This window comes from Myotis davidii, unplaced genomic scaffold (genome assembly GCF_000327345.1).
Source record: "Myotis davidii unplaced genomic scaffold, ASM32734v1 scaffold513, whole genome shotgun sequence".
NCBI lineage: Eukaryota > Metazoa > Chordata > Mammalia > Chiroptera > Vespertilionidae > Myotis > Myotis davidii.
The window spans coordinates 292,326-308,057 of NW_006284436.1; the positions used below are offsets into that span (position 1 = coordinate 292,326).

General features: G+C 60.4%; 1 protein-coding gene across 5 annotated transcripts in view; it reads right to left on the bottom strand.

The window, feature by feature from the left end:
- Positions 1-760: 760 nt before the first annotated feature.
- ZMIZ1 (zinc finger, MIZ-type containing 1) overlaps positions 761-15,732 on the bottom strand; it is a 182,973-nt gene continuing 168,001 nt past the window's right edge. For 4 of the 5 annotated variants that reach the window (XM_006754809.2, XM_015571944.1, XM_006754810.2 and 1 more), the window contains 9 exons: positions 14,909-15,119; positions 14,274-14,379; positions 13,212-13,372; positions 12,169-12,236; positions 11,800-11,868; positions 11,157-11,401; positions 9,734-9,900; positions 5,697-5,954; positions 761-4,380 (listed from right to left, as the gene is read on the bottom strand). In XM_006754809.2, coding sequence (XP_006754872.1) covers positions 4,273-4,380; positions 5,697-5,954; positions 9,734-9,900; positions 11,157-11,401; positions 11,800-11,868; positions 12,169-12,236; positions 13,212-13,372; positions 14,274-14,379; positions 14,909-15,119 — 1,393 coding nt within the window. In that variant the 3' untranslated portion in view covers positions 761-4,272. The remainder of the gene's footprint in view (positions 4,381-5,696; positions 5,955-9,733; positions 9,901-11,156; positions 11,402-11,799; positions 11,869-12,168; positions 12,237-13,211; positions 13,373-14,273; positions 14,380-14,908; positions 15,120-15,732) is intronic. The other variant, XM_006754811.2, reaches the window with a different exon arrangement.

Consider the following 15,732-nt stretch of genomic DNA (forward strand, 5'->3'; position numbering starts at 1 on the left):
TCGCAGCCGCTGTTTTGTGGCTTCCGCTGGAAGCAGAGCTAAGTGCAGGCATGGCAACTGGCTGCTGGGCTCTGGAATCAGGCACCCTTCCCTGAACTTGGTGGGCACAGGGAGGGCAGTCAGTTGTGTCGGGTGCTGAGGCTATAAGGATAGTTAGAAACTTGGCCTGGGGCGGGGCTGGAGCAAGAGAAGCCCAAGTAAAGTGCAGTCACAGGAAAGAAAAGCCGAGGTTCCCTTAGAGGGGAGGGTGCTGACCTGGGTGGCCAGGGAACGAGGTAGGCAGTGGAGAGACAGCCAACAGAGAGAGTGGCCAAGTCAACACCCAGGGCTTGAGACCTGGGCTTGGTTTTTCATTCCCAAATGCTCTGGACAGCGCCCTCTGGGGCCAAACATGGGGAACAGGCTCCTGTTCCTTAAACCCAGAAAACAGTGTTGTTGGCTACCAGAGCCCAGCCAGCACCCCTGGCCCTGTTCAGGCCCCGCTCCCCACCTGCCTGTCCCACGACCGACCGGGGCAGGGCCTGCTGAGACAGGGGCCCAGAAGGCGAGGGCACAGGCTCACAGGCTCTCACCTGGCCCCGGGGTTTCAGGGCCTCTTCCAGGGGCACCCAGGGCAGGAGCTCCTCCGATTCAACACCAAGCCACCTGCTTCCTTTCTTTTTCCTTCGCAGGGTGACTGGGCAGGGTGGTGGTTTAAAAGTAAAAACAAAAATGCCCAAACCACTCCTGAATGTTCACAAAATAGCTAATTCGCCAAACCTTCATTTTTGTCCATTTATTTAGAAAAAAATTAACATGGGCAAATGAGATACCTCAGTGTTACAACAGAGTATAGAAATGTCTAGCAATAGTCAAATAATTTGATCTTTAAATACAAAATAACCACATGAACACCTAATATACAGGTTTCATCTGAATACATATTTATTAGATAAATATTAGAAGTTGTCACATCATCTAACTACATACAGCTTTGCAAGACTAGAAACCACAATTACTTTTTCTGAGCAGTTGAAAGTATGAAATGACTGCATTGTACACGATGTACAAAGACGATGGAGATTTCTGTGGGAGTTACTTCGGGCCGCACGGTGGGTGTGTCTATGTGTGTGTGTACGTGTGAATCACCTGTGATCATGGTATCAAAAATTATACAAAGTATGAATTTGGTTACAATTTTCTTCTGGAATCCCCATTTCTTTTCATTATTTCCATAGCACCCTAAAAATACACAGGTGGCAGGACTAGTACACTGAAGCTAAATAGTACATGTAGGTAAAATAAAAACAAAACAGAACGAAAGTTCCTTTCCACACGGGGTCAGAGTATATTACATAGTGAGACAGATGCAGAGAGACCTCACAAATGCTAACAACAGGATCTAGTTTTTCACGTTAAGATGGAGTTCCAAGCCTTTTGTTTTGTAAAATAAAAACAATACACATTCCGAGGGAAATGAATGCATCTGTTAACATGTCTCTATTTCTCATTTACATATGTACACACGTCGCTTGAGTCGCTGCTGCTGACATCACCCTGCCTGGGTGGGTCAGGCGGAGGGAGCAGACAGGTAGCTCTCCGGGGGTGGAGGGCTTCCATTAGGGAGAAAGTATTAGACGTTGCTCAAAAAATAAAATGGTTACAGGGAACATGATACATGGGTAAAGCTTCAAACCAAGGAGATGGGGTGATTGCCTGCACATGGGCCTCCCAGCCGGCCGCCGGCGCCCTGTCCATCTGTGGAGTGGCAGCTGTGGCCTGGTGCGTGCCTGGCGTGGAGAGGGGCTTGCCGAGGCCTCGTTTTTGCTGAGGTTACTTATGGCTCCAAGTGGTCATCCCAACAGGATCAGGGAAGCGTCTCCTGAGCTCAGAATTGCCCTGCTGGGGGAGGCTGCCCCCGGGACCTGCCACCAGCTGGGGCTTTCCCAGCCCCGGGGGGCCTTCACGCCTCCCTGGCTCCCTGGCCTGGCCCCCAAACCGCTCTGGAAGAGTTCGTCCCAGAGGGCGGGCTTCGGCACCTCGGTTCAGGAAGGCTCTTTTCTGAACTTGCTGGTGGGGGCCCGGGCTTCCCCAGAGAGGGTGGAGGTGCCTGGAGCCCGGCTGTGGGAGCAGTGACCTCCTGCACTAGGAAGCTGTGGGCAGGTCAGCTGAGCAGAGCAGGGACTCCCCGACAAGAACCAGAACGAACTCCAGGCCTCTCTGGGGAAAAGTACACGGCAGGAAGCAGGAACTTCTAGGGAAGGTGTCTGTAAGTCTGTCTGGGGCGGAACATTCCCACACACCCGACCCACCAGCCCACCAGCCGGGGCTATGGGCACTGGGCAAGGACGGCCGCGTGCTCCCTGGTGCGTCTCGTCCCGCCAGCCTGGGCCTGGCTCTCCCAGTGGGCAGCCTGGTCTCTAACTCACGGCACAGCCACCTCTGTGCTTCGTGCCTTCATCGGTACAAATAGCCCTGGTTGCTTTTTTGTTTTTGTGGTTTTTTTAAAAAAAGGACTCGGTCTTTGTCGTTGAGTCAAGGCATTTTAAAAACACCAGCAAAGGCTATAACCAGGTCATGAAAATGCTGAAGATTATCAAAGACAATACTAAAATATTCACAAAGATATTTACAAAAGCAATTCTTAAAATAATCGATTTGCATACTGAACACCACACTTTTTGAAAAACCTCAACAACGGGACAAAGGAAACAAGGTGGGAGCGGACAACAGCAGCTTTCCTTCTGGAAACCTTGTGCTGGCCGCTGGTAGTGACTGGAAATCGACAGCTAGGCCCGTCCTGGTCAGAGGCTGAGGAGTGCTGGGACCACCCTCCCCGTCCTGCCCCAGGGAGCCGGAGACTGAGAACACAGGTGGACAGGAGAGCGGGAGGCCCCAGGCAGCAGCAGGGGGGGTGCAGCGAATTTACAGACGTGACACAAGTGAGCCGCCGGCCTAGTAGCGTCCCAGGCCGTGCGGTGGAGGGAGCAGAGGACACACAGCTACCTGGAGACTCAGAGCAGTCGGCCGAGAGGGAGGGAAAACCAGAGGCTGCTTCTGTCCGAACCAGCAGGAGTGTGGGGTGAGCTTTTGACGGCAGAGGGACACAGAGGGGAGCGGCTGGCAGCCAAGCGTGGTGCCTGAGGCAGCCATGCAAACACCCTTGATGCTGGTGGGCGCACCCCAGCACACACAGCAGCCTCGGACATCGGCAGCCAGACAGCGGGGGCTGGAGATACCGATGCCGGGTTCCTGCTTCTAAGCCTGTGCATACCGGAGCCGGCATCTCCCGCGCCTTTCCACCACCCCACCTTGCCGTCTGCGGGGGACAGAGGGGAATCAGCAGAGAGGGAAGGGGGTGTCCCACATAGCAGTCTGGGAGAGGTGGGAGAGGAGCAGGAGGGCGGACACAGCACACAGGGGAGAATCGGTTTGCTTGCTGTCCAAATCCAATGTTCTCTTTTCCAGATGACTTTGTAGCTTTAGGCTGTTGTTCAAAACCAGGAGTGGCTTGGAGCAGTTTTAAGTTGCCGTTCCTACTGACCACCTGGCGGCGTTCCCCCGCCCCCAACTAAGGGCACAATCATTTCCGCCGGGCACTCGCTCTCTGCCCTCCCAGGCCCGAGCCCAAAGGTCGTGGAGCCACCTGCTGTGCTGTCCTGGCTCTGAGGAGGCCCTGACCCTCTCCCCACCAGCCCCCAAGCAGGAACGGCACACCCTCGCTCACACACAGGATCGTGTCCTCCTTCTCTGCTTGCTGAGACAGTGTCTGCAGGGTATCTTGGCTAGAGGTCAGGGGTCGAGTGGCAACCGTGGCCCCTCCGTGAGTGGGCGTTCCCAGAGGCTTGTGCTTTTCTGTGGTGGGTGACGGTGGTGGGCGGGCTGTTCTCCCTGCAGCCGACTGTCACTGCTCCCCAGGGCTCGGCCGCCTGGGTCTGGGGGCTTCTTTCGGGCTCAGTCACAGAGGGAGGCTCTGGGCCAGGAGGCAGGGAGGCAGGGTTACAGTTTGGAAACTGGAAGAACCTGGCGGCCACTGGAGGTCGCGGGGGTCAGCACACGGAGGGAACAGGAAGCTGTCGGGTGTCCTCTCACCGTGCTCCCATTGTCAGGGTCACCTTCCGGCCGGCTCCGGGCACCAGCTCCAGACCACAGCCTTCACAGGACACCCTCTGCTCCTCCGCTCTGAGGCCACGGCAGGGGGGAGGGTCTGAGGACTCAGCTCCCAGCGGGAAAGTGTGTGGGACGACAGGAGGGAGCGGAGTGGGGAGGGATGGCCCCGGCGGAGGGCGGGCTTCAGTTGTTCTCAAAGAGAGACAGGAGGTCATCGTTACTATTGCTCGGCAGGTCGGGGGGGTCCAGGTATGAGAGGAGCTCGTCGGGGTTTGTGAGTTCTGGCAGGAGCTGGAGGAGAAACACAGAAGCCTGATGAGGTGCCGGCAGAGGGGCTGGTGAGGGACACGGGGCATCCCCATGCCCCTTCCCTTGCCTGCCTGCCTCCCAGGGTGCTGGCCCGACAGGGGAAACGAGCCGCGCTAGCTGTCCCTGGCGGGGCGAGGCTTCCTCGCAGCAGACCCTCTGGCCCTGGCACCTGCCCCAAGGACCTGCAGGGCCAGTGGGCCTCCCAGTGGAACCCAAGTGCATGGAGGTGGCCCCTGCAGCTCCTGCTGCCCGGATCCCTCGCTCTCAGGAGCTCTCCGCTCCTTGGCAGGCCCCTGGCGAGCTGGCAGCACGGCCCTGGGCAGAGGCTGCAGGGTTCCTACCCTCTACCCTGAGGCCCTTGGAGTCTTCCTGTCACAGGGGGGCCTCGTGAATCTAAGGCCCGCTTGGTGGAGGAGAGTTGGGCAGAGCCCTGTGACCGCACAGCGAGGGCACCCATTCACCCCAGACTGACACTGCGGGGCACGGGTGACGGGGCTGGGATTGCAGGGCAGGAGCGGCTCAGGAGAGGGCAGGCCTCCTTCCTGGAAAACTAGAGCTGGGGCTGGGGAGGGAGGGCAAGTTCTGTGGGTTTCCTGTCTCGCCCTGGCCCGTCCCCAGCATTCCGAGCATCTCCTCCCATCTTTCAGGCTGTCCAGCTCTCAGGCGGGAGAATGAGTCTCAGCCTCCCATGTCCGCCTCAGCAGCCCCCGTGCCCGGAGGCTGGCCCCTCGCACCCCGTCCAGGGGCCTGTCTCAGAGTGAGCGATGGAGCAAGCAGAAGCAAGGGCATGGATAACACACGGACAAGAAACTGGAGACAGACACACACCAGTGGGACAGAGGGGCTGTCATTCCAGCCCCTCCCCCGCCCCGGCCAGAGAGTGTGGCAGACACGGAGATGGCAAACTCAATGTGGGCGGAGAGGGGGGGGAGGGGAGGGGGAGAAGGGCAGGAGCCTCCTACGCTGCCTCCGGACTGGGCCCAGAGGGACTCTGTGAGGGCCTGGGGAAGGTGGAGTGAGGCTGGGCTGCAGGACCGTGGCCAGGGGGCGAGGGGCAGGGGCTGGGAGGGCAGGGGAGGGGACCCTCGGACCCTCAGTGAGGCTTCCCCATGGTGGGGGTTCCTGGTTTTGAAGCCAGGGGAGACAAGCTGCCTGGGCCCACACACCACCCACCCAGCCCCTCACAGCTACACCTCCTCCACCCGGGCCTTGAGCCTCAACACCCAGCCCTGCTCTTTGGGCAGGTCTCGGGCGCCAGGCCTAGCCCCAGGCCAAGGCAAGTGGGGACCCCAACTTACATCCAGCGAAGGCTCCGGCATGTCGGATGCTCCCTGCGCTCCGGCCTGACCCTCTAAGGCTGAGGAGGGGTTAAAGGTCAGGTCGCTGTGTGGATGGTTGCTGGGAGCGGCCTGTGGCGGTTGCCGGGGAGGCTGGGAAGGAGGAGGAGGAGCCCCACTGTGATGTAATGGAGGCCCTGACTGGCTGCTGGGGTGTGGGACGTGCAAACCTTGTTGTATGGAGGGATGGGGCTGGTCAGAACTGCCAGCGTGTGGCATCTGTGGAGGAGGAGAGAGCAGGAGAAAAGAGAGGTGAGGTGACGAGGCACAGCAACGGATGCCTGGAGAAATGAGAACCAAACAAAACCAGGAAAACAACACACCCCAAAACAGAGCCACCCCCTACAAAGCTGAATGCTGATCTTGTTGTTTTTTTTTTTTGCAGAGAAACAAAATCCTCCCCCAAAACTGCCAGTTGGGGAGGTTGTGGAGGGCAAAATGGGGAAGGGGCGTCTGAGGCTGTGGGTCCAGGAGGGAGGTGGCCAGGGGCTCGGAGATGAGCAGACAGCACCGGCCAGGCCCCGGGAGCCCGCCGCCTCCCAGCCTGGACTCCACCACAATGAACAACAGCGAGGGCAGGATGGACAAGCACAGTGGGCATATTCCCAGGGCGGGGGGGAGGGAGGTGCTGCTGGCAGCATGGTGCAGGCGCCAAGGGCCGGGGGAGGAGAGCAGACGCAGACAGACAGCATGGGGCAGGCGTGCAGCTCATGGGTCTGTGCCCCCCACGTGGGCACACAGGTTTCCTCCAGGAGCCTCGGTACTGGCCCTGCCTGGTGCCCTGGGGCAGGGAGAACTGAGCCTCAGTCAAAGGAGCTGAGTGGGGCCTCCCAGACCCTTCCTCCTGCCACCCACCTACCGGCTGTACCCCAGGGCGCTACGGAAGGCAGGCACACCCCCCTCCAGGGCACCAGGGCTAGCCCAGGGGCCGCCTTGCTAAGGTGGAGGTGGGTGGTGCCCCTCTGACAGGTGAACTAGAGGACCCATTTTCTCCTGTGGGCATACGCTCTGAACATGGGGGCTGTGGGTGGGCAGGGGAGGTGGTGGGTGGGACTTACTGCTAGTCTGCTAGCTGTCCCCCTTCTTTCAGAGCTTGGGTCTCGAAGAGAAAGGCTGAGTCCAAGCCCTCCCCCTCCCCCAGAATACCCGTAGGCCCTCGGCCCCGGGCACTGCCAGTGAGGGGAGCACACGGACTCACCAGGGCCTGGTGAGCAAATGTCTCCTTGGTCTTTGGTACGTCCCTGAGATTGGGGCCCAGGTCACTGAGTGTGGGGTGCACATACGGTGAGAAGGACCAGGAGGAGCCGGAGGGATAGGGCCAGCTTCTGACTCCCACCCATGCCTTGGATGCCCCACAGGGCACATTCTGGGGGGCAGGAGGGGATCCATACTCCTGGGGCATCCCAGCCCAGGACAGTCTCCAGATGTGCTGACATAGTTGTTCCCTTTGGCCCTGACATTTTGCTGGAGGCAGGGGCAGGTGCTCTCTGGGCCTGCTGACAATACCTGTCGACCTGCCACCTGGCACTGGCCTCGAGTGAACCAGCGCCTGGCTGAAGCCCTCCCGGCAGTCCCTGCGCACAGGGGACTCCTGCCCAGCCGTGTGCTCAGCTGGGGCAGGCTGCCCTGGCGGGGCAGGTGTGGGGGGCGTTCATCTGTGACTGCACCACCCCACCCCACCTTGCACAGCTGCACCACTGTACTTCTGGGTCCAGTTGCCATCTACAGAGAGCCCAGAAATGTGGAAGGACAGTGCATATTTGGGGAGCCTCCTGGGGGACTGTGAAGTCAACTCATAGGCTTAGATCCCCGAGGAACCAGACGCAGGGCTAACAAGGCAAGAGAAAGTCCCGCTGGACACAGGCAAACGACATCTGCTGCCATTTGCCAGCGCTGGGGATTGTGAGGGCTCTGATGTGCAGCATGTGAGAGTCGGGGGGTGTGGGGTGCTGGCCATGGAATGCTGAGGTCCTGGGGGGCAGAGCTGGGAAAGGTCCCCAGAAGTAGGGAGCCCCATAGGGAAGAAAGTACCTCGCCGAAGCCCGAGAAAGCAGCCATTTCTGACCTGGCATTCGGGGGTCCTGTGGGAAAGCTGCTACAGAGCCCCTCACCCAGATCCCTGGTTCTGCCCCTGCGCTAACCAACGGGTGGCTCTGGCCCCAGGACGGCCCGCTCTCGGTGGCAGGGCCACCTCCAGGTCAGGTGTGTGGGACACAGCCCAGCCCAGAGGCCCCTTCCTTCCAGGCCACGTGACGAAGGGCCTGAATGGCGCCTTCCGGTGTAGGACGACCCAACCTGCTGCCAAACAGGATCCCTCTGTGGGAGCCCTGACCCTTCCCTCCTGCCTTGTGGCCCAGGACCCCCTGCTGGGCCTCACCAGCCTCCTCCCACTCCTCCCCTCTCAGGAGCAGCCAGAATCACTGAAGCCTCAGCCTTCGGCCCTCGGGCTTCCCCCAAACCCCGACTGTTCTTATTCATTCAGGCCCTGCCAGAACTTGGCTCCATTAGGGCAAGGCCCGTGTCTGTCCTGCTTCCATCAGGTACAAGGCCCAGCCCGGGGCCCAGGCTATGGAAACGCCTGTTAAATCGAGTGGAAGCATCCAGTGCTCACTGGCCTCCCACTTCTGCCGCCAGGGCCACGGGGCGGGAGGCCTCTGGGTGGCAATGGACACCTTGCCGGCAAGGGCTTTCTCAGGAGTGCAGGGATGTGTGACAGGGAAAACGGGACAGGAGTGAATGCGCCCGGAGAAGCAGATTTCCCGGCATTTCTTTTTGCAGGAGGTGGTGATACCCCAAGGATTCAGACCCCTGGGGAGTAAGTGCCTGAGTTTGGGACAGAATTCTACATGGCCAGGGTTACAGTAAGATAATGTAAGAGTGTAAGTGGGGGAGAGAGGGAGGGAGTGGCATGTGGGGATGTGTACAGTGTTTGTGTGAGGCTGTACAAGGGATGTGCATGTGTGTGAGGCTGTACATGGGGGTGTGCAGATGTGTGGCGCTGTACATGGGGTGTGTATGTGTGTGAGGCGGGAGGTGGTGTGCATGTGTGTGAGGTTGTATATGGGGTGTGCATGTGTGTGAGGCTGTACAGGGGGTGTGCATGTGTGTGAGGCTGTACATGGGGGTGTGCATGTGTGTGAGGCTGTAGATGGGGTGTGCATGTGTGTGAGGCTGTACATGGGGGTGTGCATGTGTGTGAGGTTGTACATGGGGGTGTGCATATGTGTGTGAGGTTGTACATGGGGTGTGCATGTGTGTGAGGCTGTACATGGGGTGTGCATGTGTGTGAGGCTGTACATGGGGTGTGCATGTGTGTGAGGCTGTACATGGGGGTGTGCATGTGTGTGAGGAGGGAGGAGCCTGAAGCTTCCATCTCCTGAGCCTGTGTCCTGGGTGAAACAGGTCCAAGGGTGCCAATGGGCTATGACCCAGCCCAGATAGTCTCTCACTCCTTCTTGAGCCTCAAACCCAATTCTCAGCCCTCCCCTTGGCCTGGGAGGAACAAGGCAAACATTAGAAGGTGCTGGGGGAGCCGTCTGCCTGTCAGCCTCATGTGGAGGTGGGGGCTAGGAGGTGGTGTAGATGGGGTGTGCATGTGTGTGAGGCTGTACATGGGGGTGTGCATGTGTGTGAGGCTGTAGATGGTGTGCATGTGTGTGAGGCTGTACATGGGGTGTGCATATGTGTGAGGCTGTACATGGAGGTGTGCATGTGTGTGAGGTTGTACATGGGGGTGTGCATGTGTGTGTGCAGGGAGGAGCCTGAAGCTTCCATCTCCTGAGCCTGTGTCCTGGGTGAAACAGGTCCAAGGGTGCCAATGGGCTATGACCCAGCCCAGATAGTCTCTCACTCCTTCTTGAGCCTCAAACCCAATTCTCAGCCCTCCCCTTGGCCTGGGAGGAACAAGGCAAACATTAGAAGGTGCTGGGGGAGCCGTCTGCCTGTCAGCCTCATGTGGAGGTGGGGGCTAGGAGGTGGGATGAGGAAGCGGTACTCACAGTTTCCTGCATGGGGTGGCTAAGGGGCTTCTCCAGGGCAGCCATGTTGTTGGGCATGTCTGGCGGGTGGGAGAGCTGGGGGGGGCCATGCATGAAGTCATTCATGGACGTCCCACCGGGGTTCCCATGGGGGAAGTCAAAGTTGCCGTGGCCCTGGTAGTTGTTGCCTGGGGAGAAAAAAATGGGCGGGGTCACGGGAGGGAAGACAGCACCCCTGGGTTGCAGGCGGCCTGTAAATTAAGAACCGAGTCCTGTCCTTCTGAGGCCCGAGCTGGCTCCTGCAGCCTCAGCACCGGGCTGTGCCACGGCAGCGATGCGACCTCGTCCAGTGGGCCTCAGCTCCAGGACCTGTGCTGCTCTACAGCTAGGAGCGGTGGAGTGGGAGAAAGGGGGGCCTGGTCCCTGCGGGCAGGGGACACGGAGTGAGGCCCACGTCTCGGGCCTCCACAGGGTACGCCGAGCTAGCCCCTGGACCTGCTTCCCCCACGCCGCCACAGGGCTGCACCTCAGGGCTGGGACGACCATCCCAGAGCGGGTCAGATCTGCCAAGTTCACAAAGAAAGCTGCGTCAGAATCCAGACGACACCTTTGGAAGCAGCTGTCTGGCCTCCCGGCTGCTGTGCCTCAGCATGTGGCCTTGGCGAGGTCAGATCAGCACCCGGGGAAGCTGGGCCTTGGCCTACTGTGGACACAGGCTGTGGGACACTGCTGGGTGGGGTAGCCTCTCCGGGCCTGCATCACCCAGGAGCTCTGTGGGCCTAAGAGCAGGGTCCTAGGAGGGAGCTGCTGCCCGTGTCCGAGGGGGCGGGTGCTTCCTAGAAATGGCCATATGGTCACGCTTGGTCTGGGCATTGGAGAACAAGAGGTCAGTGATGGTGGCCTTGGTAGCCCAAGGCTGGAGCTCCAAACCCTGGGACTCTGCCCCTGGCAGGATGGCAGCATTGCAGACACAGGGACAATATAGATGTCACAGAGACGGGGGCGGGGGCAGAGAACTCCACATGAGAGTATTCTGCTGGTCCCAGTGAGCACTGAGGCTGGGGAAAGGGTGGCAGTGTGCCCCCAGCAAAGCAGGCTCAGGAGCCCCTGGGCTTGGCACCTGCCTGCCTGGAGTCAGGAGCAGGCCAGGCAGAGTAGGTAGGAGAGGCAGGAGGCTGGCTCCTGGGGCAGCTCTTCCCTCAGGCTTTCCAGCTGGGCACCAACCACAGGGCTGGATGGAACAGGCAGTTGGACTAAGGTGGGAGGTGCATGGGCTGCCGTACCCCCAAGTCCAGTGATGTGGGATTGTCCTGGGGGCGTATGCTACCTCTGCCTCTTCACACCCCTCCCCACCCCCCGCCCCGCCCACCTGCCACCATCAGCAAAGAGGTCCTTCGCCCCCGCTAGGACCCCGGTGCTGCCCTCCTTGTCTGGTGTCACCCACCTTGGTTGCTGTAGTCGCTGGAGTTGTTGGCCCCAGGCGGCGGCGGGAGTGGGTAGGGGGACGGGCCAGGGCCCAGGGCTGCGATCATCTCCATGACGTTGGGCATGATCATCTGGCTGGGACTCATGGTCTTGAACCGCTTGGAGGGGATGCCGTCAGGGTCATCCTTAATGTGCAGGTCCGACTTGATGGGCACTGGCCGCCAGCTGCACGTGGGGTCGATGGTGACCTCTTCGAACTCGGAGCTGGGGGAGGAGGGGGCAGAGTTGAGGCTGCAGGGGGCTGAGCTGAGACAGGTGTCCTTGCCCAGGTCCCCTGCCCCAGGCCTATGACAGAGGTATGGGGTTTGTACAGCATGTGAGAGAGATGGAGACGGAGGCTAGGAAAAGTAAGTGTCCGGGCACCGGGCAGCTGGCCCCACCCAGGAAGTGGCTGCTGGGGGCACTGTCAGCTTCCTACCCTGGCTGAGTTTGGTCCTTTCTGGAAAGTGCATTTGCCCCCAGGTACAGGAGCCACAGAGGCAAAGTCAGAGGAAGGTGAGAGATGGGGTAAGGGTGTCAGGGATGTTGACATGCTCACCCACCCAATCCAGGCTGCCATCCCCGCCCCCTGCCCCCCGTGCCCCTCGCTGGGAGCCACTTACTGTTGGATGGCATTCAGGATGCCCCACATGTACTGATCCACCTCCAGGCCCTCCAGCAGAGCAGTTTTACTGGAAAAGGAGAGAAAAGGCTTGGCCGTGCCTCTGGACCCTAAGGGGTGGGCGCGCAGCCCATCCCGCCCACTGTGTCAACCACACCCCCTGTCCCCGCTGCTGGGTATGCTGCAGGCACTGCCAGGAGGCGGCCCTGTGACCGCCTGACACAAGGGGAGTATGACTATGCACAGCTCCTGTCATCCGAGCCCTCTGCTGTATGTGGGCTCTCGCTGGCTCTTAGGGCCGGCGGAGGTGCTGGACCCCAAAGAGCAGGGCCGGGGGGCCGGGGGCTCCGCTGGGGTCGGTGTCACTCACTTGCACACAGGACACCGCCAGGTCCCTCTCTCACAGTTCAGCTGCAGGTACGATTCCAGGTCAAAGCACTGCAGAGGCCGACAGACAGACAGACAGGCGGACAGACAGACAGAGGTCAGGACTCTCAGAAACTGCTTTGATGCAACGCTCCTGCTCCCGAGACCCTATGAAGGCCTCCCACCAGGGAGGGAGACATGCTGGAGAGACGTAGGGCTGGCTGGTGGGTGGGGTTACTTTTCTGTCCCCGCATGCCTCTGCCCAGGCCCCCTCACACCACCCTGTGCCTACATCCTTCCTGGTTCCCCCGCAGCTGCCCCTCATTGGTCGTGCCCTTAACTGCCCCTCTCGCTGAGGCTGGGGCAGCACGGACTCGGGTCTCCCACCTGCCCAGCCCAGGTACTGAGGACACACGTGGTCCAGTGTGTGTCAAATAAGTGACCAGGTGTCCATCTTGCCCACATCGTTCTCCCATAGGAAGCCCTGGGAGGGTGAGTGGGAAGGTGGGGCTGAGAGGGCAGCTGGCCCGGCCCGAAGCCTATTCTCCTCCTGCCCACCCCGCAGACCACACCCAGCTCCTCCCGGACGGCTTCCCACACCCCGCTTCTGGGATTCCTTCCCTGAGCAGCCCCAGCGGTGAACCCTGCCACCCCGGGCTGCCCGCATCTGCACAGTGGTGTCTGCTGTAGCCACCGGACTGTGACGGTCACTCATTTCCTGAGCACTTGCTCAGGCACGGCCCTGGAACACAGCAGTGACCAGGCAGAGGCGTCCCTGTCTCGGGTCCTGAACCAGCCGTGGCTGTATGGGCGGGATTTCCAGCTGGCATCTGCCACCTGCCAGAGCAGGAACAGCCTAAATCCAGTTCTGCAGCCTCCTGGCCCCAGCCCCGAGCACGCAGATGCTCCAAGAGTAAATGATGGCTGATGTGGTGGAATCACTGCTGGTGGCTACTGTGTCCTTCACAGGTCAGGGGCAGGCCCTGTGGCCCCATGCCCCTCCCTCACCGCCCCAGCCAGACACCAGCGGCTCTGCGGGCGGCTCACCTGGACGTGCTTGCAGTCGTGACCTCGAGCAGGCAGCTGGATGCGCCGGAATGTGATGGGGCACTTCAGAGACACTTTGATGGCCGTCTGCTCCACGCCGTCTTCCCCATTGAGGGTTGTGTTGCCTGACGAGGCTGCCACGCTGCTGAAGTTCCGCTTGACTGTGGGGTGAGAGGCCCAGGTGGGTGAGGAGGGCAGGCCCTGCTCCACACGCCCCTCCCCACTTCCTCAAGCAGCTGAAACACTGGTTCTCTGCCCTCCACCTGACACTGGGAGGTTCTGTAAATAACTAACTAGCCCAGGGAGCTCAACCTGCCGGGGCCCCCAGGCGCCCCGCACTCTGCAACGGCAGCCCCACGTACGACACGTATGGAGTGTCTGTGCACCTGGAGGGACCGCGCCAGTGCCCCAGGCTCCGCAGAACAAGCCCCGCCTTCCTAAGAAGGGGACTTTTTGCAACACTTGCAGAAACCCCGTCTGGCACTTCTCCACTGATTTTCTGGGTCAGCGGAGCCTCCTCAGGCGCTTCTGCACTTAATTCTGCGCGTGTGGAAACGAGAATGGACAACGTACTGCCCGGCGGGGCTCTCGGGAGCAGGCGGTAACGTGCAGCATAATCACAGGGAGGAGCAGCAGGGCACCTCCCCGCATGGCGCCCCCAGAACGGTCACCTGGGGACTCCTCCAAAGGAACGGACTCTGAGACAAGTCGTCTTGTCTACAGTTAGGCGTGAGCTGTGGGGGCCTCCCTCCCAGTGAAGATGCCTCCCTTCTCCAGGTCTTCCCATCCTTCCAGGTGCTCACCTCCTCTAGGCAGCCCACCTGGCCTGTCTGCACCACAGGACAGGCTTGTGTTAATCAGCCTCACATCCTGTGATGTGCACCCGGTGGGTCAGGATTCCCACCGGGTCCTACAGTTCCCTGCTCACTGGATCATCGCCATGGCCCTGGAGGAGGGCAGGGGCGTGGTGTCAAGGAGCACTTAGGACCCCGGGGTGTCGCACACGGAACCAAAGGTCCCCGATGGGCCGTGCCTGGAGGCTGGGGTCTGGCGTGCACTCACTTTTGGTGATGCAGTGCTCAGCGGGCAGGAGGCGCTTCTTGAGGAGGCCTTGCAGCACGGAGCGCACGGACGGCCGGTGGACCAGCTGCAGCACGAAGAGGTGGGACTGCGAGGAAGAGTGATGCTTGGTCCTGTCCCACGGCCCCCATGGCCCACCCACCTGTAGCCTCTTCGGCTGCCCCTGTACCCGAGGCCCCTAGGAGGCCATGTCCACAGTGACACACAATCAGGAGCAGTTGCCCCGAGACCTGGGGGAGAAAGCCCTCAAGGACCAGGACGTGTCCTTGGACCTGGGAGTCAAGGGACCCAGGTCACTATCTGGGAGCAGCTGCCTCTGCTCTAAGCCAACAAGGCTATGACAGACACTGAAGTGCCCTGGGATGGGTCGGGGGACACTGGGCATCAGGACTGGAGCCTGCCTCACTTCCCAGCCCTGCCTACCACTGACCGCCCCCCCGCCCCCTGCATCCTCCACCCTTCCTGCCCGAGAATATCCCTGTACGTTTTTGGGGTGTGCTCCTGAAAGACCACTTCAGTGGCTGTGGGGATAGGGCACGAAGACCCAAGGACAAGGCTGAGAAGGGGGTAGAGGACCTTGGCTCCCTGCGCTGTGCCCAGCGCTCCCCCACACTCACGCAGCAGCAGGCCGTGACGGTGATCTGGATGGTGTTGCGGCCAGGCTGGCACACATGCTTGAGGTGCAGGGGCTTGTGGGAGGTCTTGTTGTCGCCGCGCTCGATGGTGAGGGGCGTGGCGTTCACGCTGACCTGCACCGAGGCCGGCCAGTTGGTGTTCATCTGCCGGTCCTCGTGGTGGTAGCACTTGAACTGCAGCTCCAGGTCAGACCTGGGGGTGGGGTGGGGTGATGCGGGGCTCAGGTCGGCTCTGCCAGGGGGCTGCCCGTGGCCTCCATGACACCTCACCAGGCCACACATCCCGAACTCAATGCAGCCCCATGTGTCATGCAGACCGTATCCTTTCCTCAACTGCTTCCCCAGCCTCCCCAAGCTCTCCTCTCTCACCCTGGATATTCTCGCTGCCCTCACCTCCAATCAAAACCCATCCCAACAACCCAGTTCCCCCATAACTCCACATACCCATTCACTCCAGCCACCCCCCACCCCAGCCATGGTCTCCAGCTCTTACTCTATAAGGGCCATGCCTGCCCCCCGACAGGGACAGAGGAACAAAAAGACACTAATTTGACAAGACCACCGAGAGGCTGATTGTGCCCATTGCGAGGCTCCGGTTGTGTGGGAGAAGCACCCAGGCCAGGGTGGGGTCTGGCTTAGTCCCGAGTGGGACTTGAAGACACATCACTAACAGGAGTCCCCACAAACCCAGCAGTGACCATATACACACGAAACCCAGCAGTGCTACAGGAAACCTCGTAGACAAGGGCACTCATGGGTAAAGAGGGGTGAGTGAGCAGGGCCCCTGCACAGGGGTCTTTCCACCT